This window comes from Panicum virgatum, chromosome 8K, assembly GCF_016808335.1.
Source record: "Panicum virgatum strain AP13 chromosome 8K, P.virgatum_v5, whole genome shotgun sequence".
NCBI classification, from domain to species: domain Eukaryota; kingdom Viridiplantae; phylum Streptophyta; class Magnoliopsida; order Poales; family Poaceae; genus Panicum; species Panicum virgatum.
This window is the reverse complement of record NC_053143.1, coordinates 15,257,963-15,285,340: the sequence shown is the minus strand read 5'-3', so window position 1 is coordinate 15,285,340 and position 27,378 is coordinate 15,257,963. Positions and strand designations below refer to the sequence as shown.

At 48.8% G+C, this 27,378-nt stretch overlaps 1 protein-coding gene across 1 annotated transcript; it reads right to left on the bottom strand.

Moving 5' to 3' along the window:
- Window positions 1-895: 895 nt before the first annotated feature.
- Window positions 896-3,906, bottom strand: LOC120644034 (aquaporin SIP1-1). The gene is made up of 3 exons (XM_039920569.1): window positions 3,430-3,906; window positions 3,054-3,332; window positions 896-1,272 (listed from the first exon to the last, which is right to left on the bottom strand). Exons 1-3 carry the CDS (start codon window positions 3,745-3,747, stop codon window positions 1,117-1,119), a joined length of 753 nt encoding a protein of 250 aa, XP_039776503.1. The 5' UTR covers window positions 3,748-3,906; the 3' UTR covers window positions 896-1,116.
- Window positions 3,907-27,378: the final 23,472 nt, after the last annotated feature.

Sequence of the window (27,378 nt, the reverse complement as noted above, 5' to 3'; positions counted from 1 at the left end):
GAATGTGTTCCTCATGGCCAACTCCATCTTCCTGGACCTCTGGCCCCCTTCTTCATCAACTGCTACATTTAGATCGAGATTGCTCATGGCAGTGTGCGTGCACGTGTGTAAAAAAATGGCTGGACTCAAAGCGATGGCGGGGGAGAACTGCGCGCTGCTTGGATTTTGTACGGGGCCTATCGGAAAAGAAAGGGCGCCAATGATCCTGGTGCAGTGCAGTAAAACCTGGCGCCAATAATTCTGGTGCATTGCAGGGCGGCAGTAAAGAAAGGGCGCCAATGATCCTGGTGCAAACTGCAGTCCAATTTTTTTTTGGCGCAAATAAAAATCAGGCGGCAAAATTTTTCGGCAGATGTGAGGCGGCAATCTGGTGGATTTTTTGGCAGTTAGGCTGCAGTAGATGTGTGCGCAGCGAGCGGGACCGTGGGGATGGTAGTTTCAATTAGGGAAATTTTGCTCCTGGACATCCTATCATGTGTCATATTAAATTTGTTGACAGGCGCTGCTTAATGCTGGTTTTTCTGATGGATACATGCTAATTGGTTTGTAGGATGCTTGTGGCAATGAAATACTCTTTTTTGAACGAGCTTTAATTAATCTAGGGTAAGAAGAAATCAATGTAGGGGTGCTGACATGTGGGTTCAACCCACTGCTAAATTAATAGGAAATAGATTGGAGTTGGATACAAGGGTATTTGTTCAATTCAATGTGTTTCTCTCTTGAACAAACCAAAACATGAATATTTTATTACTGGCGGTGTTTTGCGACTAAGTGTTTAGTAGAAAAACTAACATTGAACGATGTTGGATAGCAAATTCCACATTTATGAGATGTCCAAGAGAAAAAAATTTACTTCTAGTTGAGGTTGATAATTTTTCATACTCAAAAAGAAAAATAAGGAGAAGTAAACATTTTGATTAACCTAAATTCATATTATACAATAAATTATTAACGATAAATATGTAATAGAGCACACCACCAGGTTTGTGGTAATTAATAAGTTGAGGAAATCAAATACATCATAAGCTTATTTGATCTTCCTCAGTTTGCTGATTTTTTCAAAACTAGCATACACAACCAAATGATGAGTATATCTCAATCCAGGATTGAACTTGATCACGCTTTCTTGGTCTTGGGCTTAGGTGGCGATGGTAGGAACACCGCTCTGAAGACCCAACCAGCAAGCATGGCCCCAATAAAAGGGCATATCCAGTACACATATAGCTGCTCCCACGTGTTGTGCCAATTGTTAACAAATGCCCAGCCAAATGCCTGTCCATGATAATTGACCAAAACATAAAAATTATGAAGAAATAAGGAAAGCAAATGAGGATTAATGCTTCTTTAGGAAACTGCATGAAAATAGACACATACAAAAGATATATCTTGATGCTTCTCAAATGGAAAAGTAACTTAAAATATGTTCTTATTATCATATCAGTAACAATGTATATAATCAGAAGCAGTACTGCATGAAGCATACTTAACAAAATCCAACATTGTTTAAAATCAACACAAGTGCGAAATATGCTTTCATAATGTCATTTATAAAAGAACCTATCTACCTATGTTGTGGTTTGTGATTTGTGTGGTGATTCCTTTGGACTAAGATCTATCCTAGGCTTCACTTCAACAAATTATCGTTTAGCTGCCCTTTCATGGCGCGCTTAAATACATGCACAGAAGTTCAGAATTCTCGTGGTGCATTTTTTTTCTGTAACAACCAGCTACTTGAGCGGCTCTTGAATATCACACCTTCCTATGACAAGCAAGCCAGTGATATTGCTCCCCCCCCCCCCCTCATTTTGTTTGCCACATTAAACTTGTCATGTTCTCAAAAATACAATATCATGAAATTATTTCAGTAACCAAACTAGTATAATTTTTAAGTACCCTAAATATAAAACTAACTTAAAGAAAAAGCTGTCTCCATTTTTTAATAAAAAGTTATATATTAACAAACATTTAATTTGGTTACTCCTTTGGTTTTCAAATATGGGAACATATCAGGTGCAAACCAACCTCTCCATGCAAACTATAAAAACTTCAATCTGGACCACATCTGATCAACATTCAAGGGGAGGGGCGCAGAGAGGTGGGAGGGGAGATTTGCAAAAGTGTGATTGCCCAATACAAGGGCGGATCCAGATTATAAAATTACCCAATTCCTCATACCCCTTGGATGTTGATCCAATGATTTAGATTGAAGTTTTCATAGTTTGCACAGAGAAGATAGTTTGCACCTAATACGTTCCCTTCAAATATATGAAGTTTATGACAAAATAATTAGTGAAACAACACTTATTAACTTATTCTAAATGTCATGTATTTGAAAATAGAGGGAGTCTTTCATAAAGATAGCATGGCCCAGTGTTCACTTTGGCAAAAAGAAAAAGGAAAGAATGAATGAGTCCATGCTCTGTAAGCATCTTGGAGACTTGGACTGCCCAGGCGCAGATGGAATTTCAAAAGAGAAAATCAATAACCAGAAATTGCAGCACAGATGCTATGGAGACTTGGAGTTGCAGTTTGTCAAGATAATATCATAATGTCAAAATGTAACTAAAAGAGTAATTTTGTACCAAATGTGTAACCAATATAGCATGCTATCTTTTTACAAAAAATGTTCCCTACCCTAAGTAGTTAACATAGAAGATTTGTGGTCCCAAGGTATGAGTTTTGGCCCCGAGTCCCTGACATCCACAAGAACATATAATTGCTAGCATTTCATTTCTATATACCCTCCAGTTATTTGTAGTAGGATTTTGTCAATGGTACTTTGAAAAGTGCATGCGTCCAAGATGGTACACAAGAAAACATTTACTTTAGTTGTCTCATGCCCTGCATCTATGCCATAATAATGTAACCATGTTCTTCACTTTGGTGGAACAAAGAATTTTTCTTTTTCTTTTTGCTTTGTTAACAAAATTGACAGCATGCAAGAAAGATGTAGGATGCTGCAATTTGATAATGATGGAGACTAACACTCGAAATTAATATTGAAGCAGAAGAAAAATGGATGAAGATTTGAAAAGGAAAGGTAAGATACTGACGTTGGCTGGGTTCATGGACGGCCCCGTGTACTCTGCGCCGGCGAGGATGAGGCTGACAATGGAGACGGAGAGCATCAAGATCCTGAGGACGGTGTAGCGGGGCCCCTTGACGATGACCCAGAGAACGGCCAGGGTGACGAAGAAGGTGAGCACCCCTTCGGCGAGGGCGCCGGTGTGGGGATCCACCTTGAGCGCGGGCCACGCGGCCGCGAGCGTGTGCCTGTACTGCGCCGGCATCAGCTCCGAGATCGCCAGGGCGCCGCCCACGGCGCCGGCGGCCTGCCGACAAGACAACCCAATTCATGGAGGGGGTGCGTGGGTGGGCGCGTGACGAGGGGAGAGAAGAGGAGAAGGAGGAGTCGATCGATCTCGCCACCTGCGCCGGGAAGCGGAGCGCGACGGAGAAGAGGGAGGGGCTGTCGAGGCCGGCGGCGTAGGAGGCGGCGAAGTCGGTGGGGTTGAAGCTGGCGCCGCCGAGCGCGCCGCAGAGGAGGTCGAAGGCGTAGAGGAGCGCCGCGAGGAGGCACGCGGTGACGAGGAGCGCGTAGTGGCCGGCGCCGGCGCCCTCCTGCTGCACCCCGAGGAACGACGTGACGGCCGCCGTCGCGGCGCCGAGCGCGGAGGCGCACAGCACCCACAGGAAGGTCACCACGGCGTCCGCGGCCGCCGCGCGCGCCGCCGCCCCCATCGCCATCTCGGCGCCCGCTCGCGCTCGCTGCTCGATCGGGGATTTGGAATTTGGAAACTGCGACTCGATCGGTCACTCCAGTCGACGAAAGAAGGGTCGACCCGAGCACGGTCTCGCCGTGCGCCCGTCTCTCTCTCTCTCTCTCTCTCTCTCTCTCTCTCTCTCTCTCTCTACCCAAGCTTATCTGCATACTAGTTTTTTATTTTTTTTCTCTATGATATGATGACGGAATTGCATATACTTGCCACAATGCCACTTGCTGGACCTACCAGTTAATAAACACCAAAGTCTTTGTGTTTACGCAGGAGTAGTTGATGAAAGACAGTATCTATATAAGGACTTCAGTTATTTTTTAAGGGTCTCATTTGTTTTTCTCTCAGATTATACAATCTAGCTTATGGTCTTGTTTTCATATTTCACATTTGATGGTGAGGGTGGCATTTTATATTTTACCATATGTTGTTCTCATAATAAATTAGATTATACTCCAACCGTCTTAAATTATTAGTCATTTTGTCTTTTTCTAGATGCATAGTTTTCAAGATAGATATCTCAAATTATTAAATAAATAATAATTTGAGACAGAGAGGGAATATAATTTAGAAGCCAAACAAACAGGATAAGGAGCTTCACGAAATAATTCTACAAAACGAAATAGAGGGTCATAAACTCACAACTTTGCTCGTCTTTGTCAAATGATAACGAGAGGCATGGAGTTAAATATGGTCAAAGATAGTGAAATTCGGGAGGGTAGTTCTTTTCCACGAAACTAAATTGATGCAGTCCATACATATCATACGTCAATAGCATAAATTTATGTTATAATCGCGCTGAACGGTCTAAATGTCAGGGCTCGGGACAATGTACAAGCCGGCACGGCAAATTAAACATCAGTGCTGAGAGCGATCGTGCAAGGCAGCGGCCAGCGGCAGCGTCAAAAGAGAGATGGCCGGCCGGCCGGAGGTGGGTGCCCAGATTAGTCTTGCTCCTCGAAGCGTGTGCCAAAGGTTCTTGCCAATCTGCAACCGTTGAACTAACTTTCCTGTCACGACTCGACTGCTAGTACCTTTCAAGGAGAGCTGGTACTGCAAACGATTCCTGCGAACCGGGTCAGGACCAAGCGCCGGCCGCGGTGCGCCACGTAGGACTAGCGATGTGGACACGTGTGAGCGGCTCGGCATTGCTTGAGTTTAAGCACGTAATTTTACGAGTATATTTCAAGATTGACGAAATTATCACACACGTCACCGTTAATGAGTCTCGCCCTATTCGGCTCGGAAGATCAGGCTAGGCTAAAGCTCCTATTGCTACTGAAACAGCCAGTCACTAGCTTCAGCCAGCCACCAGCCTCAGCTATTAGATAAAGAAATTTTCTGACCTCGATGATTTAGGGTACATAGCCTTCAATTATTACATTTCCAGAATCGTTGGATTATCAAGAGAATCAAAAAGTGAAATTAAGCCTGACAAAATCTATTGTTATACTTCCATTCATGGCTCGCAAACAGTTCTAAGGCTACCATCTCTAAAGAAGATTGAGCTGACCTTCACGAACATATCCTTTGTCCTCTCCTCGTGCTGCAATATTGACCAAAATCGCAGCAAGTAGGTCCCCCGAAAATAACCTACACAAAAGACGAATGTTTAACCTTATCAAAGATAATATCATTTCGACAACGCCATATTGTCTAACATAGAGCCGCTGCCCCTGTTAGAATAGTAAAGGCCTCTTGTGCATTAAAATTTTGAAGCCAATTCCTAAGCATGTGGGTTACCGATTTAGGTGGAGTTAAACCAGTAGCAACTTGGACAGTCCTCCAAATCACCTTTGCATGTTGGCAATCAAAAAAGAGGTGTTCGATTGCACCGCGTACATGCGCTCCAGTCATTGGCATTCCAGCCCCCGCGCGAACGGCTGGGCTGAGAACCAGCCCAGCGGCAGCCAAAAAAAACCAGCCGAACAGCGCCTATATCGTCTACAATTGAAAGAATATAAACTAATTAAATTCTATAATAAATTTTGCAAAACGTGTCAAGTAGAGGACTCCAATCTAAATAGACAGATTTCACCGTAAAGAATCTTACTCGGCTGAGAGCTCATTTTATATAGGATGGTAATTTATGATATACTAGTATATACATATGATTCCTCGTTACTTTTTTGTTACCAAGTCGGCAAAGAAATATATTTTTGGTGGGCTATCTCGGTAACCGTCATGGGCTACCACCGCCGGTACGTCGGTGGGCCATCACCGCACCGGCTTCCCCAGCGGCGTAGTCCTTCTTCCTATGCTGGCGTGGGCTAGCTGGGCCTGTCTATCTGGGCTTCCTTGGGCTACCAACGTTGTAAACAGCGCGAGCTGCTACCAACGTTATTTTGTCACTGGGCCCAAACCAGACCTGCTAGCTGTTATGGAAAGGAAATGATTCCAAGCATGATTTCCTATGGTGTAAAATTCTCTCATAAATCTTGACTAGCAAATATGCCCGTGCGTTGCTACGGCCATATCGGTGTCTGGACCTCGCGGCCCAATACCAACTAGTAATGTGCTGCGTGTCCCTATCTCCAGATGATTGATGCAAGAGAAACACAATGACACCGGGGTTATCCTGGTTCCGGCCGAGGGGGCCGTACGTCCAGCAGAGGAGGATGTGCTGTGTTATTTGCACCGGGGTGTTCGTAGTAGGGGGTACAAGCTTGAGAGAGAGAGAGGGAGAGAAGCTCCCAAGTCCCTGGATGTACTAGTGTTTGATTGAGGTGAGTGCCAATATCAAAGGTGATGAGCATGAGTGCGGGTGTGTGTTCGTTCATGTTCCCCCGTGCTGGGGGGCTGCCTCCCCCTTTTATAGACCAAGGAGGGAGGAGTTACACGTGTAAGATATCTACGGGGCCACCCTTCTCCCTCCCGATCCGGGGGAGAACAGTGATCGTTCCTGTCGTCGAGTGCTACGGAGCATGACGTCGGGCATGGTCGCCATCCTCGCAGGTTCTTTGGCTGTTCCCAGGGCATGTCCATGTCCTGTGGCGCCAGATGATGGCGTGGTGGCAACTGCGGAGTTCACAGTGGCTGGCGTCGGATGAGATGGGGCGTCGGGGGTGCAGAAGACTCAGGTCTTGCCCCAGTTAAGAGTTGTACTGTGTCCGAGGGTCGCTGCCCATGCCCGCCGAGGGTCCTGCAGGGGAGAAAAGTACAAGGGTAGGCGGCACAGTAGGGGATGGTGTGGCAGGCGAGTCCGCACAGGGCGCCTCCGGGAATAGCGGTACTGTGGCGGGCGCAGGCTGACGGAACACCGGTCACATCCGCTGTGCGGCATGGCGGTCGACGCCAGCTGACGCCGTCTGCCCCTTCCCCATGCTGCGGAGTGGTTGGCAAGTTAATGCGCCCGTCCCGTCGGGTGGTTGGGCCGCCGCCCCAATCTGCCGAGTGTGGTCTCGAGCGAGGCGGAGATTTCGTCCGCGCCGAGGCCCTGCGGGGGGCTCGGTTGAGGGAGCCTCGAGCGAGACGGAGATTGTTCCACGGTTGGCGAGGCCTCGGCGGGGCCGTACCGTGGTGATGGGCCATAGGCTGAATCGTGACTTAGGCTTCCTGTTCCTAGAGCGGCTTTGGGCATCCGAGTTGGGCGTCGGTACTGCTCCAGAAAAGGAATCGGCCCAGGTACCTATCCTGCTTTGCGCGTTTGAGAGTGTTTTAGCCCAAGGTTAGGGTGCCCCATAATTATGGCACCCGACATTAGCCCCCGAGCCTTTGGTCAAGTCAGAGACTCGGCCAGAGGATGATTTTGGCGATTTTGCTCTTCGATGTGATCGATCGGCATTGTGCTTCTGCTGGACGCGTCTGAGTGCACCCGGTGGGTGCAGCCCCCGTGTCTGCACATGACGTGATGATTCGCGCGGCGGGGTAGTGTGCCTGCAGAAAAATCACTTTGGGGCGCGCGCCCTCTCTTGTTTTGTTTTGGTGACGAGACTCGTTGGCGCGCTGAGCGGGTCAGGGCCACGATGGCGCCTGCCACTCTGCGGCCAGTGCTAACGCCGTGCTGTCCGGCGTGCGGGGTTTCAGCTCTACCTCGCCTGGTCGCTTCGCGACGCGCCGTTCGAGGGCAGTCGGCCAGCACCGATAATGCACTGCTCGGCGTCCAAGGGCTCGGCTTCGCCTTGTTCGGTCATGTCTCGGCACGATAACTGAGGACATCTTTTGTTCGTGGCGTGTCGCGCTGTCACGGGCGACCCAAACCTTACCCTCGCGACAGGCTAAGGCTTGGTGCCCGACGCGGCTATAAATAGGGGTCCTGGGACTCCCTTTCTTCTCCAACTTCCCCTGCTCTTGCTTCTAGCCTTGCCTAAGTCTTGTAATGTTTGTTTCCATCCCCCATGGCCAGCCCCCGGACTGGGTGGTCTAGTTTCTTTAGGTCCTGATGCTAGAAGAATGCTTGCGAGCGGCGGGCGATAGCTGAAGAGGGCATGCTGGACGTCCCTCAGCTTCAGTGGGATCAGCAGAAGAACATCGGGCCCGAGAGGCCCTGCTTCTGCGATGTCCCCCAACCTGAAGGGGCGTTGAGGTGCCTGACCATGGTGTCAGCGCCAGGCTTCGTCACCGTTCTTCGCACCGTCCCTGTCGGCGACAAGGTTTCTCTCAGGGAGATGGCATCGAGGGTGCTGTCCGCCAGCTTGGCCCCCCACAAGGTCTTTGGAGGAGGAGAGGCTAGAAGAAAGCTTGCGAGAAGGGCATCCCTTCAGACCTGCACGGTCTGGAGATTGCTTCTCTTGCTTTCTCCGTAGCCCGGCCAAAATGTCGGCCAAGGACTTGGTGTCCTTTATAGGTGGCCATTCCTCCCCAAGACAGTAAAGATTGCCACGTAAGTGGCGACGCGTTTGTATCTTTCGACGGTCTCGAGCCGGTACCCCTTTGTAATCTTTGCGTGCAAAAAGCAATAAAGTCTTTACTTCTTTGGCGCGGCTTGCTTTTTTGCTCGATCACTTGGGGTTTTATCCCTCGGATTTGTGAAGTTTGTTCCATGGGGGCGCGTCAGTGCACCCGCGGGTGTATCCCCTGAGGCCTTGGAAGAGTGGAGACACTTGTCCAAGGGTTGTAAACATAATGTTCGTGTGGTTGATTAGCTATCAGGGCTACTCAGCATTCATTTCAGCCGGCCTCAGCATTATTTCAGCCGGCATTAGCATTCCTTTCAGCTGGTAGGGCGACCTTCATCCTTCATGAACCAATTCAAACAGCTCACTAAGCGTGCAAGGGGGCGTGTCTGACACGCAGGACTTCACTGCCGGGTGGTAGCCGGCTTGCTTGAGGGTACGGTTTTTTGCCGAGGCGTGCGAGGAGCCCCCGAACCCTAGCCCGTATGGGTGCGATCAAACGGGACCCTCATCTTACGGTTACAACCCTCGTTATGCCTTTCCGCAAGGAGGAGGGGTGAAACAAGCCATGCTACCCTTGCCCGGGCCGCGAGTCATGGATGCTTCGGTGAGCTGTTAGCGGGTGGTTCGAGTGAACGTCTGTAAGGATCACCGGGGTGTCCGACCCTAGAGGGGGAGGGGGTGAATAGGGTCGCTAATTGCTTTTTAACCTATGGCTCAAACTACTTGCATAAGATAAACCTAACACGTCCTATACATGCTAGTTATGACTAAGGTTTATCTTTACTATTCTCTACTTACCCCAAAATACTTGCAACCTATAGCCAATCCTAAACAAACTATCTAGGAAAGTAAAGGTACGCAAGATAAAGTAAATGCGGAAATGTAATATGGTAAGTAAAGAGGTAAGTGCAAGAGGGATGCAAACTCCCGAGTAGACACGGTCATGTAACGTGGTTCGGCACAAACGCCTACGTCCACAGGACACCGAGGCTCTTCCGATCACGTCTTGCGCTACGCCACCAAGGCGATGCCGGCAAGCAAAGGCAAGTGCCCACAAGACACTCAGTCTCGTGCACCGCCACCGTCTCTCTCGGTCACCCGGCCGAAATCCACTACGGAGCTTCTCCACCAAGGAGGGGGTCTCCTCTTCCCCCACACAAAGTGTCGTTGCCTCTCCACACCAAGTCGGAGGGTCACACGATGGATCACAAGATGCTTGCCGCAGCAAGGCTTTCACTCAAGCTAGTTCTCTCAAGAACTAAGCCTAAACAAGCACTAAGCACTTTCACAAGTGTGCTTAAGCCTATATGATGTACAATGAAGCTCTATGGTGGGTGGAGATGATCTTTGGCTCTTGTATACTTCCTTGGTCTCCAGCACTCTCAAATGAGGCGTGGGGTGGCATATATATAGCCCAACCCCTCAAACTAGCCGTTGGAGGAAAGCTGACAGAAAAAGCTCGTAACACCAGTTAAACCGACGCTCCTCCAGTAGCCATCACTGGTTCAACCGGTGTATGTAAACTGCCCACTTGAAAACTAGCCGTTGGCAATCAACCGGTGTACTGTCGGTTTAACCGGTGAGTGTAACTTCTTCACGTTCCATGAAAAATCACCTCTCTGGACAACTGAACCAATGAGATTGACCGGTGCATCATCGGTTCAACCGGTGTATGTATTTTCCTCAGTCTTCATCTGCCAATGCACTGACGTATATAACTTCCGTAGCGTCGGTTCAACCGGTGAGTTTAAGACACTCCAGAACTGTTCCAAGTCAATGCACCGACGTATGCAATTTCTTCAGCGTCGGTTTAACCGGTATACAGAATTTCCTCTGTCTTGATTTCTTTGACTTGGATTTCTTCTCTTTGTCATCACTTGAACCTAAAAGCCTGGGAATGTTTATCTTAACAATCATATTAGTCCAAGTGTTGTGTGTGTCATCAATCGCCAAAATATTATATTGAAATATGGCATGAGAGACCATTTTCGCTACAACGTCCGTGACCCGTTCGATGAGGGTCGGCTCGTGGTCCAGAGACACGTTCCATAAAGCCTCGTAGCGGTTCGCTAGGCAGGGCTCGGACCCGTTCGGTTGGGTCCGAGGGCTCGATGCTCTCCCTCGATGGGATTCCTCGTACTAGCCACCTATGTCCGGCCTCGAACACAACGTAGGGCATCTCGAACCCCTCATTCGAGACTTTTGGCATTGTATGAACATGCCCATGTTGCCCCTGACTCTGTTGATCTGGGGCGGCTGTTCGAACCCTCGGCGGGTCAGCCTTCAAACCCCTGATCAGTAGAGCTCGGAACCGGAGTTCCTTCCTGAGTAAGGAACCCCCTCCCCCGAAAGGGAATATTTCGTCACAGTTTCCGGCATGGGTTGCGGAGTCATGAAGTAATGCGAGTCGTGGCCCGGCGCTGGCGGAGCCAGCGTGCCTTTTGAGGCGACGTCCTCGGGCAGACGGAATAGCGCGGGCGGTCGCAGAGTGATGGGACGCCATCAACAGTGCACCTTCGCCGCTTCGGGGGTCGTTCCGCAGTAATTACTGCGCACGCGCGCGCGCCCGTGGTCGTGGGGCCCAGCTGGTAGCGTCAGCGGTATCTACCGCATTGGATGCGGTGGATTCGGAACCGCCACGGCAAATCTGCCCACCTACTGCGGTTAAATAGGGAGGTACGGGCGGAGTGGTTTCGACTTACCTTTGCCACTGCCGTCTTCCTCCTTTCGCCGTTCTCCGCCCGAGCGAACAGATGAGAGAGAGAGAGAGAGAGAGAGAGAGAAACGCACCTTCCCCTTCCTCCAGCCCTTTTTCCCCACTTCCCTCCACTGTCGTGATGGTGAAGATGGTGCAGCTGGTCGACCCCGCGCCTTGGAGTAGGTCCACCACCGACCGGCCGTACCTGGAGTCGCTGGTCACCGCTAGGCAGTTGCCGCCCAACACCGACCCGGTGCGCCTGGTGTGGATCCCGCCGAGGTCGGAGACGATGCCAAAGCCCCCCGAGTGGCTATGTCGTCAGCCTAGCACGGCTACATGAGTGGGGCTTCGGCATCCCCGCCGGCGACTTCATTCGTGCGCTCTGCCACCACTATGGGGTGGAGCTGCACAACTTCGCCCCTAACGCCATTTAGCAGGCAGCGGTCTTCGTCACCATCTACAAAGGCTACCTGGGGATCCCGGTCCACAGGGACTTGTGGAAACACCTCTTCGGAGGCGAGCTCTACACCGAGTCCTTCTCGGCGGGGGTGAGGAGGCCCGTCCGTGCCGGTGGGCTGACACTTAATCTGCAGGAGTCGAGGAAAGACCTCTACATCCCGTGCACGATGACGACGAATGTTGACGCTCCTTAGCACCCCCGATTTGTATACCGCAAGCGCATGGTTCGTGTAGCTTTTCCCTTAGAGTATTCCCCCAAGGTTTATCAATCCACGGAACCAAAGATACAAGGAACAATCTACTAGCATAGAGATTCCTTTGTGTTGAGATGGTGAAAAACGAATCTAATCTACTAAAAACGACAAACATCGAAGGTAGCAAGAGAAAGTTAGAGATAACCAATCTAGATCACCTAGATCATGCATATGTTGTAGTTCTAGCTAGATGTAGTGAAGTAAGATAGATGTGAATCTCAATGAAAAGCATCTTTAAACTCAAAATCTCCAATCCGATCCCTCGATACCCCACCTACTCAGTGGCAACGCCCTGTCACGACGCCCCCCTTTGGACGAAAGTACCCTAAAGCAAGTCGAACCCCCTTTGGTAGTTCTGCCATGAACCTCTAGCCACCATGACTACAAGATCATGCTAAGCGATCTATCTCGATAATGGATCTAGGATGAAGCAAACCCAAAGAAAAGAACGAAATCGAAAGAGAGAACATGGTCGCTAAACATTCTGAATCACAAATAACTTCACCATGAATGATTGTACATCATAATATCACAACAGGGGCCCTACCTTGATCTTGATGATCCTAGCTCCATAACTCCGACGTGGTCTTCCTTGCAAGGTTCCCACGTCGGCTAGGGCAAACCCTAGACAACTAGCACGAGCCTCGGCTCTCCGAGAGGTGTCCCTTTATCTTCTCTGCTCCTTGGCGTCGTCTCCCGAATTGATCTCCCCGTGAACCTTGGGGAGGGGTCTTTAAATAGCCTCAGGAAACCCTAGGTCAAAGGGGAGGCCAAACCGCCACAAAAAGGGACTGGGCCGGCCGGCCCAATGGACCCAGGCCGGCCAGCCTGGCCCATTTCTTCGCCGCTTCGTGTCCTGCTTTCTCCCCAAGTCTCCTGGAGTCTTCTAGAGTTTATGCCTTTCACGATTGCACCCCATTAGACGTCGTTATCTTCGAGATTTCTTCGAGGAAAAGGATAGGATGGAAAATCCTTCCTTAAATCTCTCTTTGCTTTGCTTAGCCCCGAAGTATCTTGATCTTATCTTGTGTGCTTTGTCCTTTGGGCTTCATTGGAGGGTGGATGTGCACGAACGAGCCTCTAATCATCATGGCATTCGGTCCTTTGTTCGGGCTTTGGCCTTCATCTTTCTTCGTGTCATCGAGTGATCGTGGGCCTCGTCATTTCATGCTCCAAAATTGGTCAAAAACATGCAAAAACGAAGTACCTCCAAAATATTTGTGCAAACACGAAAACGACCAATAATTGGGCTGAGGTTAGGATGGTTAGTGATTTTGATATTAAATTTATGCCATTATCAAAGTTAAACAGGGGATAAAATGGATACTTAAGGAGCGCCAACATTCCCCCCATGCTTAAACCTTGCTCGTCCTCGAGTAAGTCTTTGATAAAAATCAGCGTTGCCTTTCAGTGTCCAATCCCTGCACTTGATCATACACGAGAAAACACAATGCTCCAAAAAATATTTTGCAGTTAATAGTTCAAGTTGTAACCAGCTTTTTCAATGTGGAAGGTAGATACAAGTTAAATGCTTCCCCACAATTATTAAGCACATGCTCTCAAAATTAAACAAGTCTCAGAATTAAGAAAGTAAGTTCCATAAGTAATGCTAAACCAAGATCAATAATTTAAACCTCATTGCAATTTGCTCATGGAAACTCTCAGCTCATCTTGTCTCTCAAACTTGCTAGAACTTTCTCCTTTCTTTCTCTCATATGTATGTGTGAGGCTTTATCTATAGCTCTGGAAAGGTTAGTCCTAACAAAAGATATTATAATCAAGATATTATCAAAACAAGAAATACTTCTTATGGATTTACCGAGACTCGTCAAAAAGACCATTGGAAAATAATTTCTTTATGGAGAGGGAGAGAATGGAACACACACTTTAGATGGTGGACATGTGCAAATGGCAACGGTTGATCCCAAGGCACAACTGAAGTCCTTGTTATCGGATTGCACATGGTTGGAATAATTGAATATAGAATAATCTTCAAAGTACCTGGAGTTTAATGAAGCTAAAGGAACCGAGGAGCTTTTCATCATCATTCATTTTTTTTCTTTTCTCTCTCCTTTTTTTCTTTCTTTTTGCTCCTCAGAACCGTTGGCAACACAATGCACTTACTCCACCTCCCCCCATGCTTGAACGTTTGCTTGTCCTCAAGCAATGAAGTGATGATAACTTGATGGAGTGAGTGCACAAAACCTTTATCAATTCTCTAGACTCAACTTTGGAATTCAATGGAGCATCTCCTCGTGAAAGATTGAAGCCAACAGAGGAGGAAAAGGGGCAGGCCGGCCGGCCTACTGCCTGTAGGCCTCCACTTCTTCGGATTTTTCTTCTGCGAACTCTTTGATGCTTCCCAAGCTTATGTTTTACTGGATTTTGCTCTTGATTCCACTGTTTTGCCGTCGAAATAAAAATATATACTCAATATATAGGTTGTGGTCAAGGAGGTGTTTCACAAAAAGATGTTTTTGGTTAAGGGTGGATATCCAGCGAGGTTTGCGATGTTCCCGGTATAGAAACTCACAATGCATGGATAGAATGGCTAGCAAAAGAGAGGTACACAAAAATATGGAATGATCAGCTTCTTAGTCTCGTACCAAAGAAGATAAATACTGAATTAATTCACCTGAAAATAATTCTTGCTCTATGGTTTGTTATGATATATCATTTAGGCTTGTAGAACGGTAGAGCAATTGCAAAAGGTAAATTTGACAAGGTTAGCTCAAAATTAAATCCAAATTAAATTTTCCTTGACAAGCTTAAGTAAGAGAGCAAAAATAAAAGATATGGGTCTTAATTTATCATAACCTCCACAATTGAATTAGCCGGCATTTAATTAATTTTCAGATCATGTTAGTGAGAACATTAGTTTAATCATGCAACGATCATCATATTTTATCATGGCACAAACTTTCTATCATCATTACTAACCATAACATTAAAGCGTGGGTGATGCATTTATTTATCATGGTGATGAAAACAAAAGAAAGCAAATTGCACACATGCTGAAAAATAAATAAAACAGAAAATTGCTACGCACACACAAGCTTGCACACATGCTGAAAATAAATGAAAAGAAATAGAAAAATCCAAACCACATGTGCGAGCATTTTATTTATGGTTTTGTCGTCGATCACTCTCCTTGATTGCCTCTTGCGTTGTATCCTTGGTCATAATTGAAATGCTCCTCCATTAAATTGTTCCGATGGCGCTAGGCCTAGAAGTCCCATTTGATATGCAATTCCCGCGGTTCCATCTTCTAGTTGGCTTGTGTGCCTCCGGATGGCGTCTATGTCTTCCATGTTTCTTCTTGCATAGGCACCCATGATTCTCATTCCTTGTTCCGGTTGAGGGAGGTCAAAAAATTGTGCTCCAAATGACGGGTCGGGCATCTCTCCTTGGTATGATGGGGGTGGGTAGCCGTAGTTGCTCCATGGTAGGGGCGTCGCCGCAGCATGCCCCCATGCTTGATCTTGGTTCTCTTCCCATTGACTCGTCCATCCTTGCGGGTATCCTTATCCACTTGATGCACCTTGAAATTCATTCCTCCAATAAGCAGAACTTGGCGGTGGAAGGTCTACTTCCAAGTCTTCTTGTTGTGCCGATGCCGATGTTCCTTCAATTAACCTTCCTCTTTTTGATTTCTTCACCTTTTTTCCAATATTTTCAACTCGCCAATCAGTCCTCCCTCTTGAGAATAATTTTAGCCTTTGATTGGGGAGGGAAATATCTATTTCAGAAATAGTGAATCCCTTCTTTTCATCCCCTCCGATATAATGGCCTTGCCTCAAATGTTCAATCCCAATATCTCTTCCCGGGACATAATATTTTTGGATCACTCGTAACCCCGGATTCATGGCTCGGGCTATCATTGTGAGATAACACCCCGAACCAACTTCTCCCGTACCGGATGATGCTTCACAAATCCACCTTTCAACCATGATGTAGGTGGGATCAATCACTTGGTTCTTCACCAATGCAGCATACGTCCAATTTAATTCTTGGTCGGTAACCTTCGATTATCTCATCCTCCCGAGAATTCTTTTTCTCAACCAAGAGTGGAATATTTGGAGGGTCACATTACTTATATTCTTCCTTTGGCGGTTGACATCTTTTGCTATCTTTGTCCAAAATTCATCAAGCTCTCCATCTTCAACTTGCACCATTTCATATGCATTACTTTTGAATCTGAGCAAACTCCCTATTTCTCCATAGGTGATGACTTTTTCTTCATTCTTGAGCCAAAATTTCAGACATGGAACATCTTCATCATCCACCACTTCCGTTGTTTTCTCCAGTGTTATGAACATCTCCAAAGCCACTTCTTCTTGCATGTCTACCATAACACCGTCGGAAAATAACTTCCAACCGATGTTCTCCAAGAGTTGGTAGATGTCATGATGAAATCCCAACTTTTCCAATGCTTCATCATCAAAATCATAATTTGCTCGCAGCCTTCCCTTCATGAACTTGAGCCTTTCTTCTTCTTCCTTCAACAAGGTAATAAATCCATATTCTGAATTCTTGGGCTTGTATGGTGGTGGTGCGGATGACCTTGTTGAACGTCGTGGAGGAGGTGGCATCCCTTCGGTGAATCTCGTGGAGGAGCTTCTCGGGTCTCTCATCCCACCAAGGAGCAACATGTCACTCCTCGGTGCGGGGTTGTCTTCCTCCATGCTTCGCGAAGACTCGGAGACCGAGTGCCTCCGCGAAGAACTTGCCGATGCGTCGGATGTCGATGAACGCGTCCTTCTCCTCCTGGTGACGAACCTCATGATGCCACTCATGGTGACTCCTTGCTGCACACACTTCAAAAACAAACACACCGGGGGTTTCTTGCCGGCGGGAGAACAATATATCGAAGAGTAGAGCAAACTAGGATTTGTGGCGAATTTTCGGAGATTTTTGGAGTAGATTTTGGTGGACGAATTTTTTAGGGCTCTAACTAATGTTTCTGGGTGAAGAACTTGAAGAACATAAGCAATGAACTGAGTGAGAAGCATACCTGTCAAAGGGGAGCACCAGAGCACTTAAAAAGGGGCCAGGCCGGCCGGCCTAGGGCATTTTTGGCTCTCCTCCACTTCAATTTTCTCTGGTGGCTTGCTGGTGCAATTATTTGCTTCTGTCCAGTACATCTTTCATGCTTTGCACCGTCCAAATCCTGTGAACCACTCCTTCTTTGCCTTTGATGTCCACTTGCAATATTATTTCATCACTTTATGTCATTCACCTTGTCCCATGCTTAATCATTCATCACATGGTGCCATCTTTGCTGAAAATCACATGTCCTTCCCATGCATGACTGCTCCCTCCTTTGGATTATTTGCATGTGGTGGTAGGTAGAGAGCAAAATTCCTTCCCGTGAACTCACTTTGATCAATGGATGTTAATCAAGCACATAAACTCTCTCCAAATCATGCTTAGATATTTAATCCTCCTCTAACTTCAAAATTTCAGAATTGACTCAAAGCATGCAATGAGTTTAAATGAATAATCGAAGGAGAATTGAAACTTCTTTACATTTGTAAGTCGAAAAATATTTCCCGACTACATTAATTTTGGTTGCACCAGAACCGTTCACTTTCATGAATTGATAGCGAACAATCTCAAATTCAACCGTGGGTCTTGGGTTTAGGTTCTAATTTTTGCCAAAATGAGAGAGAGATTTTTTGAAAAAGAGAATAATTAAGGTTAGGAAAATTCTAGTCCTATGGTAATGAAACTGAAAATTCTCTCTATGTTTGTGCGAACCTACGCATCAAGAATTTATATAATATAAACATAGCGCGGCTCTACTCGTGTGTTTTATCTCAACTTGGTCCGGCCGTCATGGACAGGATGGTCGCCAAAAATGGGTATGGAATTTTGGATGTGGCTTTCTCAAGAAGAGGCAAATAAATCATAAGATGACTCATGTCATTGGTTTAAAATAAGAAACAACATCGAAATGACCGAGCGAATAAAATTCAAATCGAATTGTTCGACCGAACGACCAATTGTTCAAAAGTATATCATGTTCTTGCGTAGCAAAATTCTCGACTCACTTACCTAAACCTTTCGTGGGTTGTCCTCCCGTCAGCTTATTCTTGACTTGACGAACGGGTTGAACTCCCGGCAGCTTTATTCTTGACTCGACGAACGGGTTGCCTCCCGCAATGCACTTCGTTTATAGTCTATACCTAGACTTTCTTCTTCTTCACTTTAGACCAACACTCGGTGATGGCGCTGCAGTCTTGGGTACCCACTTTCGCACAATCCGTGGTGCGGGTTTGTCTTCTAGGTTAGTCGTCTTTTTGGTCTTGACAGGCGGGCTTTTAGCTTTCTTCTTGACGGGTGCAGCGATCTTCTTTGTCGCGATGGACGCGACGACTTCTATCTCCTTCTTCGCTTCCTTCTTGTTCGTCTCCTCCTCTTTCTTTGGATTCTCCTCTGTGATACGGCGGTGAGGCGGAACATATTTGACATTGATCATGTTGCATACCTCGAGGCGTGGACGAAACTTGAATTCGCTTGTGGTGCCATTGATGTCGAACTTTATCTCCCCCTTGCCAACGTCGATGTTCGCTCTTGCGGTCTTGAGGAAAGGCCTCCCAAGTATGAGAGGCGCCTTGCTCCCTTCTCCTATATCGAGAATCACAAAGTCAACGGGGATTAAGTGTTCTCCAATCTTCATGGGCACGTCTTCGGCAATTCCCAAAGGATAGCAAACGAAATTGTCCGCTAACTCTAGGGACATGGCGGTGGGCTCCAGCTCCAGTAAGCGTAGCTTCTCGAACACATTCTTTGGCATGACGCTCACACTTGCACCGAGATCACAAAGTGCTCTTTCGAACATAAGAGATCCAATGGAACACGGGATTGTAGGACATCCGGGGTCTCTCTTCTTTTCAGGAGCTTCATTAGCGATTGCCGAGCTACATTCCTCGGTTAGCTTGACAGTGTTTGGCGGTATCTCGTGCTTGTTTCCCATGATGTCTTTGAAGTAGAGAGAATATGTCGGAACTTGTAGAGCATCCAAGAGCGGCATATTGATGCTCAACCTGCGTACCATGTCAACAAATTTGTTGAATTGCTCATCTTCATGTTTACCTTTGCGGTATCATGGCCTTGGCGGTAGAATCTTTGTGTCTATGTCATCTAGCTCAAACTCCGGCTCTTCGGTGCCTTCTCCTTGATGATGGTCTCCACTTCAACTCTTGGCTTAGGCTTCCTTGCTCCCGCTGCATGTTCGGGTTCTTCGGTCTCCTTTCCCGAGCGAGTTTGAATTGCCTTAGCCGTCTCCGGACTTTGAGGTTGCCCGGGTAATTTTCCTACATTGCTAGATAGGCGTCCAGCGAGCTGGGCTACTTGCGTCTCTAGCATCTTCATCATGTTGAGTACTTGAAGGTTAGAGCTCCCGACCTCCGTCACCTTGCTATCAATGTTCTCCAAGATCTTGTCCATAGCCTTGAACTTGGTGGCGGTGTCCTTGTTGATCTTGCCTTTCTCCTCCATGAACTCCTTCAATTGTATACGAAGAGGCACCGAGTTTTGAATGGAAGAGCTTGCATTAAATTGGGGTCTACCTTGCCCGTAGCGGAAGTTGGGTGGCGGAATCCATTCTCCCTTCTTCATGTAGTCGAGCATCTTGGCTTCCTCCGGGCAATTCTTTTGGACATGGCCGTACTCTCCACATTCTTCACATGTAGACCTTGTTTTGGCCGCCTTCAAATCAATAGCTTGGGCTTCTCTCTTTTCCACTTCCATCTTCTCCAACCTTCTCATGAGCGAATCGATCTTCCCTTCTAGCACTTCTTGACGTTCCACTTGCAATATACTCTTCGCGGCGCCCACGGCTTGGAGTGGTTGTAGGCGTCCTGATGATGCCCATGCGTCATTGTCTGCCACCTTCTTGAATAGCTTGAAAACTTGAGTAGGCGTGAGCTCAATGATAGAACCTCCGGCCGATGCGTCAATGATCCCCCTTGATGTAGTAGTGAGGCCTTGATAGAACTTCTGGACCACATCCTCCCTTGAGAACTTGTGATGAGGTATGACATGGATGTAGTCGTTGAAGTGCTCATAGGCTTCCGCAATAGTCTCCGTCGAGGCTTGCGCGAACGTTGCAATCTTGTTGCGCAGAATCAGGGTCTTGCCCGGCGAGTAGAACTCCGTCATGAACTCTTTCATCAAGGACTCCCAATTTTGCACCATGCGCGGTGGTAGAGAATGAAACCATTGCAACGCTCTCCCAAGTAGAGAGAATGGAAAGAGCCTCGCTCTTATTTGATCTTGAGTCATCCCTTGCATGTCGAAGGTGCGGCATAGTTGGAGGAACGCTTGAAGATGTAGATTAGCGTGTTCTTTTCCAGTGAAGGGCGAGCTTTGCACCATCCTTATGATTGAAGTCTTGATCTCGAACGGAACTTTGATGTTGTCGAGATTTTGGATCGGCAAGTCCCGAACGTCCGGAGTGCATAGCTCTCCGATCGTACGCTCCTGCTCCGGTAGTGCCATCCCTTGGTGGAGTGGCGCCTCCTTTGGACTTGTTGGTGGAGTTGCTTGAGGTGAAGACAATGAACCGTCAGCTTCGACTTTTGGATCTACTAGTTCTGGCTTCCTTGATCGTGCTTCTCGTCTCCTTTCCTGTAAATTTTTTCTGGATCATCCACAAAATTTTCGGGTTTATTGGAGAGGCTCCCGTCCATCTCCTGTTAGGGGTTAGTGAAAAAGAAAAATATATACCAGATCTAAAAGATGAATATACAAGATCTAAAACATAAAAGAAAAATAAAGCAAAATAAAGCAAACTCTAGATTAGATTGATCTTCGTGGAATAGATCCATTTTTTTAGTTAGCTCAGAAAAATAAGTGATCTAAAAAGGTCAAAAAGAAAAATCAAGAAAAAGAAATATTTACGAATACAAGTAAGATTGGATCTTAAATCGATGGTTCCCCGGCAACGGCGCCAGAAATTGACGCTCCTTAGCGCCCCCGATTTGTATACCGCAAGCACACGGTTCGTGTAGCTTTTCCCTTAGAGTATTCCCCCAAGGTTTATCAATCCACGGAACCAAAGATACAAGAAACAATCTACTAGCATAGAGATTCCTTTGTGTTGAGATGGTGAAAAACGAATCTAATCTACTAAAAACGACAAACACCAAAGGTAGCAAGAGAAAGTTAGAGATAACCAATCTAGATCACCTAGATCATGCATATGTTGTAGTTCCAGCTAGATGTAGTGAAGTAAGATAGATGTGAATCTCAATGAAAAGCATCTTTAAACTCAAAATCTCCAATCCGATCCCTCGATATCCCACCTACTCAGTGGCAACGCCCTGTCACGACGCCCCCCTTTGGATGAAAGTACCCTGAAGCAAGTCGAACCCCCTTTGGTAGTTCCGCCATGAACCTCTAGCCACCATAACTACAAGATCATGCTAAGCGATCTATCTCGATAATAGATCTAGGATGAAGCAAATCCAAAGAAAAGAACGAAATCGAAAGAGAGAACATGGTCGCTAAACATTCGGAATCACAAATAACTTCACCATGAATGATTGTACATCACAAGATCACAACCGGGGCCCTACCTTGATCTTGATGATCCTAGCTCCAGAACTCCGACGTGGTCTTCCATGCAAGGTTCCCACGTCGGCTAGGGCAAACCCTAGACAACTAGCACGACCCTCGGCTCTCCGAGAGGTGTCCCTCTATCTTCTCTGCTCCTTGGCGTCATCTCCCGAATTGATCTCCCCGTGAACCTTGGGGAGGGGGTCTTTAAATAGCCTCAAGAAACCCTAGGTCAAAGGGTAGGCCGAACTGCCACAAAAAGGGGCTAGGCCGGCCGGCCCAATGGACCCAGGCCGGCCGGCTTGGCCCATTTCTTCGCCGCCTCGTGTCCTCCTTTCTCCCCAAGTCTCCTGGAGTCTTCTAGAGTTTATGCCTTTCACGATTGCACCCCATTAGATGTCGTTGTCTTCGAGATTTCTTCGAGGAAAAGGATAGGATGGAAAATCCTTCCTTAAATCTCTCTTTGCTTTGCTTAGCCCCGAAGTATCTTGATCTTATCTTGTGGGCTTTGTCCTTTTGGCTTCATTGGAGGGTGGATGTGCATGAACGAGCCTCTAATCATCATGGCCTTCAGTCCGTTGTTCGGGCTTTGGCCTTCGTCTTTCTTCGTGTCAATGCATGATCGTGGGCCTCGTCATTTCATGCTCCAAAATTGGTCAAAAACATGCAAAAACGAAGTACCTCCAAAATATTTGTGCAAACGCGAAAACGACCAATAATTGGGCTGAGGTTAGGATGGTTAGTGATTTTGATATTAAATTCATGCCATTATCAAAGTTAAATAAGGGATAAAATGGATACTTGTTGGCGCTCCTTAAGTACCCATTTTACTATATGATTAGGAGTTGTTTTGGTAAATTCTTCGGGATGATTCATGTACTAACCCGCCACTTGGCACCCGAACTTGACCGTTTTCGATTTTGTCCTGGATTTTGGAGCATGTTGCATTTTGACAGGAAATTGGATATTTTTGGAGATGTTTTGACGCATGGTTACAACTGGGCTAAGATGAGAAATAAGAGGAAGAGGCCACATGCGAAAGATGGGACCGAAAGGGGCCAGAAAGGGCCCAGGCCGGCCGGCCTGGAGCCCTTGGGCCGGCCGGCCTAGCCCATTTCGGAGCCCAATCGGTCTCAGTTTTCTTCAGTACGAAGTATGCGTCAACCCTAATCTATGTTTTACCAAAACCACCGACCATATCTGCCTATAAATACCCTGAAGCCGCCGTCAAAGAGGGGGATCGCAGAGATCGCAGAGAGAGAGAGCATCCAGAGACGAGTTTCAGCGATCCATTCGAGTTAGACACAACAGAAAGGCGACACCGGAGGCCTCATCGTCCCTCGGCGCCGCTGCAAGTTGGAGGACAGCAAGGGATCTATCCCTTGCCGCAGATTTCACCACCATGATCGACTACGCTTCGCTTAGCTTCATGGGGTAAAGTCCTCGTTTGTTCATGGGGTTGTAAGGAGATCTTGAGTTGTAATTGCCGAATCCTTTATGAGATTGATCTATCACGATTCTTGTTGATGATGCTTTGATGCTTAATAGTTCGCGACTTGGCTTTGGGTTTGCTTTGCTCTTGCATGGTTTACTTAGATTACATCAACTATCGTGTTCTTATTGATTCGTTACCGATTATCCTCGTGTAGTGACAGTATGCGGGAGGGAAAGGTTTTGATCTTGGAACACACCTTTGGTAGATTAGATCCGTTCTTCATTGCTTGGCGATTACATCTCTAGTCATCCTAGATCCTATGGACAAATGCTCTTCATATCTTGTGCACACATCTATCATTGCTCACTAGTCTAGATTAGATTAGATTGGTTAGATTAGATCTATTTCACACTCAATCATTCAATATAGATCTTTTACCAATATCATTAGTGCTTAGTTAAGCATAGTAATACACTTGTTCCGTGGATTGATAAACCTTGGGGGAATACTCTAAGGGAAAAGCTACACGATCTGTGCGCTTGCGGTACGTAAATTGGCGCTCTAAGGAGCGTCAACAATACTTAAGGAGCGCCAACAATGAACAACCGCGAGTGGGACTGAGGGTGGTTCTACCTTCGCGACGATGACGCGTGGCTCCCGGCATACACCAGCAAGGTCTTAACGGAGAAGCCGGCCGCTTGGGGGTACGGGGTGTCACCCCCCGAGCGCCAGGTGAAGCTAAAGGTGTACACCGATGCGCTCCAGCGCCTGGCGGACAAGGGGCTGGCCGCGGCCATTGTCATCGCCTACTTCAACCGATGGAGGGTGCTACCCCTCATGGAGAGGAAGCTTCCCCTTTTCAAGATGACAGAGGGAGCCCCACCCGAGGGTACCCAAATGGTGGCAGAGCCTCTGTCCGATGAGGTGGCCGCTCAGCGGGCGGGAAAGGTAGTGTCCCATCCCCGATTGACCTCGGGGACTTTTGGAGGGTCGCGATGCGCCCCAACGAGGGGCACGTCAGCATGGTAAGTCCCGTTCTCAAGCCTCAGCGCGAATATTGTTTTTCCTTTTCCTAACACGAGCCCTATTTGCAAGGGGCATGCGGCCAGGGATACACTTCGACCCCTCCACTCCCAGAAGTCCGGGTCGTAAACCGTGAGTTCGCGGATCGGAAGAAGGAGTGGAAGGATGCGGAGAAGTGGCGCTAAAAGAGGAAGAGGGAGGAAAGGGAGGCGAGGGAGAAGGAGAACCAGGCGCAGGAGAAGCAAGGCAAGTCGCCTATCCCGACGCCCGACTCCACACCGAAGCTGGAGTCCTCGCCCTCGGCGGAGGGTGAGGCCGACTATTCGGCACTGCCTGACCCCAACATGGAGGGGGCTGAGGGCCAATCGCTGGGCCAACAATATGCTGACACCGAGCCCCCGGCGGAGGTCGAGGGCAAAGATACGCTAGCGCGGTCACCGGCCGAGAGGCCACCCGCACAGCCGGTCGCGGGGCCCCTCGGGCAGGCGTCCACCATGGGGCGTGAGGCCGGCCCGGGCGCCACGCCCGGCGGCCGTTCGGCCAGAGCCAGTAGGTCAAAGCAGGGCCCGAAGAGCGGGTCAAAGAAATGCAAGTTGGACGCCGCCTCGGGGCAAGTCTACTTTTCTCTCCTTTTTTAATTTCCATCTTCCCCTTTCGATTTCGTTGGTTGATTTTTCCTCTCTCGGCTCAGCATGAAGGTCTCTACTGCTCGTGCTCCCTTGCTGGTGCCTACCAAGGCCCTCAAGTCGGGGAGGACCTCGATGCTGGGCTTGGCGCTGCCGCCCCTGAGCAGGGGGCCTCAGTCGGCGGACGAGGTCTTCAAGCAGTATCGGGCGGCGATGGCCCCGAGGGCCGCAACGACGTGAGCATCGACCGGCGCGGTCGACGCCGGCAGGCACGCCGTGGAGGAGGAGGTCCGGCCAAGCGCCGAGGAGGAGGCTGGCCGAGGCAGCGTGGAGAGTGCCGCCCGGCCAGGTGCCAGGGAAGATAGGGAGACCGGCAGGAATGCGTTGGAGTGCCCTACCGGCCAGACGGAAGAGACCCCCCGCCCTGGAGCTTTCGAGGTCCGGGGGCGAGGGGGCCACAGCAGTGTCGACGGTCGTGGTGCCCGTGGAGGAGATGCCGCCGGAAGAGGAGCCAGAGGTGGTGGTGTTGGGGCAATCCGAGGGCCCGTAGCAGGTTGCCCCGAACACCGCCACCGGCGCAACTGGTGTCGTCTCTGCTTCCGAGGGTGGCCTTGGTGCCGGACCATCCGAAGGTCTCCCCACGGGGGGCGAGGGGACGATGGTCCAGCACGGGGTCCCCTCGGACTTCAATCGCAACGAGTGGGAGGAGGAGGAGGTCTGGAGGGCGCAGTACGAGGTTGGCTCCCAGATTCAGGCTGCCCTCGACCGTGCCTTCCAGCTCCACAAGTTGACGGACTATGAGATCAGCAAGGTTAGAGCTTCTCTCTGGGACATGTTTATTTCTGGCTGTGTTTATGCCTCTTCCGCTCAAACCCTCTGCTCGCAGCGGCTGAGGCAAATCTCGCGCGACAAGAGCGCCAAGCTGGTGCATCAGTACTCCAAGGTGCAATGGCTCGAGCAATGCAAAGCCAGCTTGATCGCGCGATTAGGCGAGGCCAACACCCTAGTGTCTGACCTGGGGGCACAAGATCGTGCGCGGGAGGAGGTGTTGGCCCAAGCCATCGACGAGCGCGACGCCCAGAGGGCCGCGGTGGAGCAGAAGGCCCGGGGGGTCGAGCTGCTGACTGCCGCGCTGCAGCAGAAGGATGAGGCTCTCGAGGCGAGGGCGGCCGAGCTCCAGCAGAAGGAGACGGCCATCATGATGCTCACTGAGGCCCTGGCGAAGAAGGATGCCCTCCTAGAGGCGCAAAAGGATGCCCCCTGCAGCGCCGAGACCACCCTTGAAGAAAAGAGGGGCCTCGGTGTCGGTGTTCCTATAACAGGGCGATGCCGCGCGGGCAGAGCTGAATGAGGAGAGGAGCCGCGCCAAGGGTAAGTGTCGAAACTAGCTCTAGTTAACTTGGTTTTGTCGAAGCTTATCTTTGTTTCCTCTCAGAGCTGCGGAAGGAGGTGGCGGACGAGACCGCGCAGAAGGGGGCCCTCCAAGTTGCATACACGTCCACCCAGAGGGACTATGAAGACCTAGACGGGGCCGTTGTGGCTGCCTGCCGAGAGGTCGAGGGTGAGGGCGGCCCATCGGGCAGCTCGGTAACCAGCCGTCTGAGATCCTTGGGCGGCCGGGTAGCCGCACAACTCAAGGGCACCCTTCGCCTCGGCGTCCAGAAGGCCCTCGGCGTGGTCTCAATGCATTACCTATGTAAAGGATAAAGACGTAATCTTAACAATGTGGCCGTTTGAGGCCTTCACGTGTATTCAAGTGTCGTTTTTTCTCTACTTATTTTTTCGCGCTCTCGTGTGCTCGTGTGTGACTTAGGTTTAGGGAGGTGAGGGGGATGCCGTATCCCAGAGGTGTAGGCGGTCCCACGGCTCGGCCGGTCCCGTGCCAGAGTTGTTTACGCCTTGCGTCCGTTTTTCTAAGCGTTCGAGAGGCTTAGGTGCGAAATTGTTTTTGGAAAAAACGTGACACTCTGGGGACATTTGGGGGTTCCTCCCCGTGTAGCCCCCGAGGGAGGTTCTGCTTTGCCGAGGGAAAAGCCGAAGCTCTCTCAGTGTTGTGCATGCGTTCGAGCCCCCGAGGGTTCGAATGACTCCCGACAAATTTAAAAGTAAAGCATACTTCTTTATTGTCCCGAAAAATTGAAGATACAGGTACAAAGCATGTACAAATAGCTTGGAATCTCAAGGATAGAAGCGACGTAGCTGCTGAATGTTCCAAGCGTTGGTGAAGGCTTCACCCTTTTCATTCGCTAGCTTGTAGGTGCCAGGCTTTAGGACTTCCTTGATGATGTACGGGCCTTCCCATAGCGGGGTGAGCTTGTGGCGCCCTCGGCTATCTTGCCGAAGCCTCAACACAAGGTCTCCCTTGTTGAGGTCTCAGCGTCGGACTCGCTGTGCCTGATATCATCATAGAGACTGTTGGTAGCGTGCCAAGTGTAGAAGCGCCACGTCTCGAGCTTCGTCCACCTGATCCAGCGAGTCCTCGCGGGCCCACTGGTTCTGGTGCTCTTGGTAGGCTTTGAGCCTCGGGGACCCGTATTCCAGGTTGATGGGGAGGATGGCCTCGGTGCCATAGACTAGGAAAAATGGGCTGAACCCCGTGGCTCGACTCGGGGTCGTCCTTAGGCTTCAAATGACCGAGGGTAGCTCCGTCTGCCACCTTCGGCTAAATCTATTCAACTTGTTGAAGATTCTTGGCTTGAGGCCTTGTA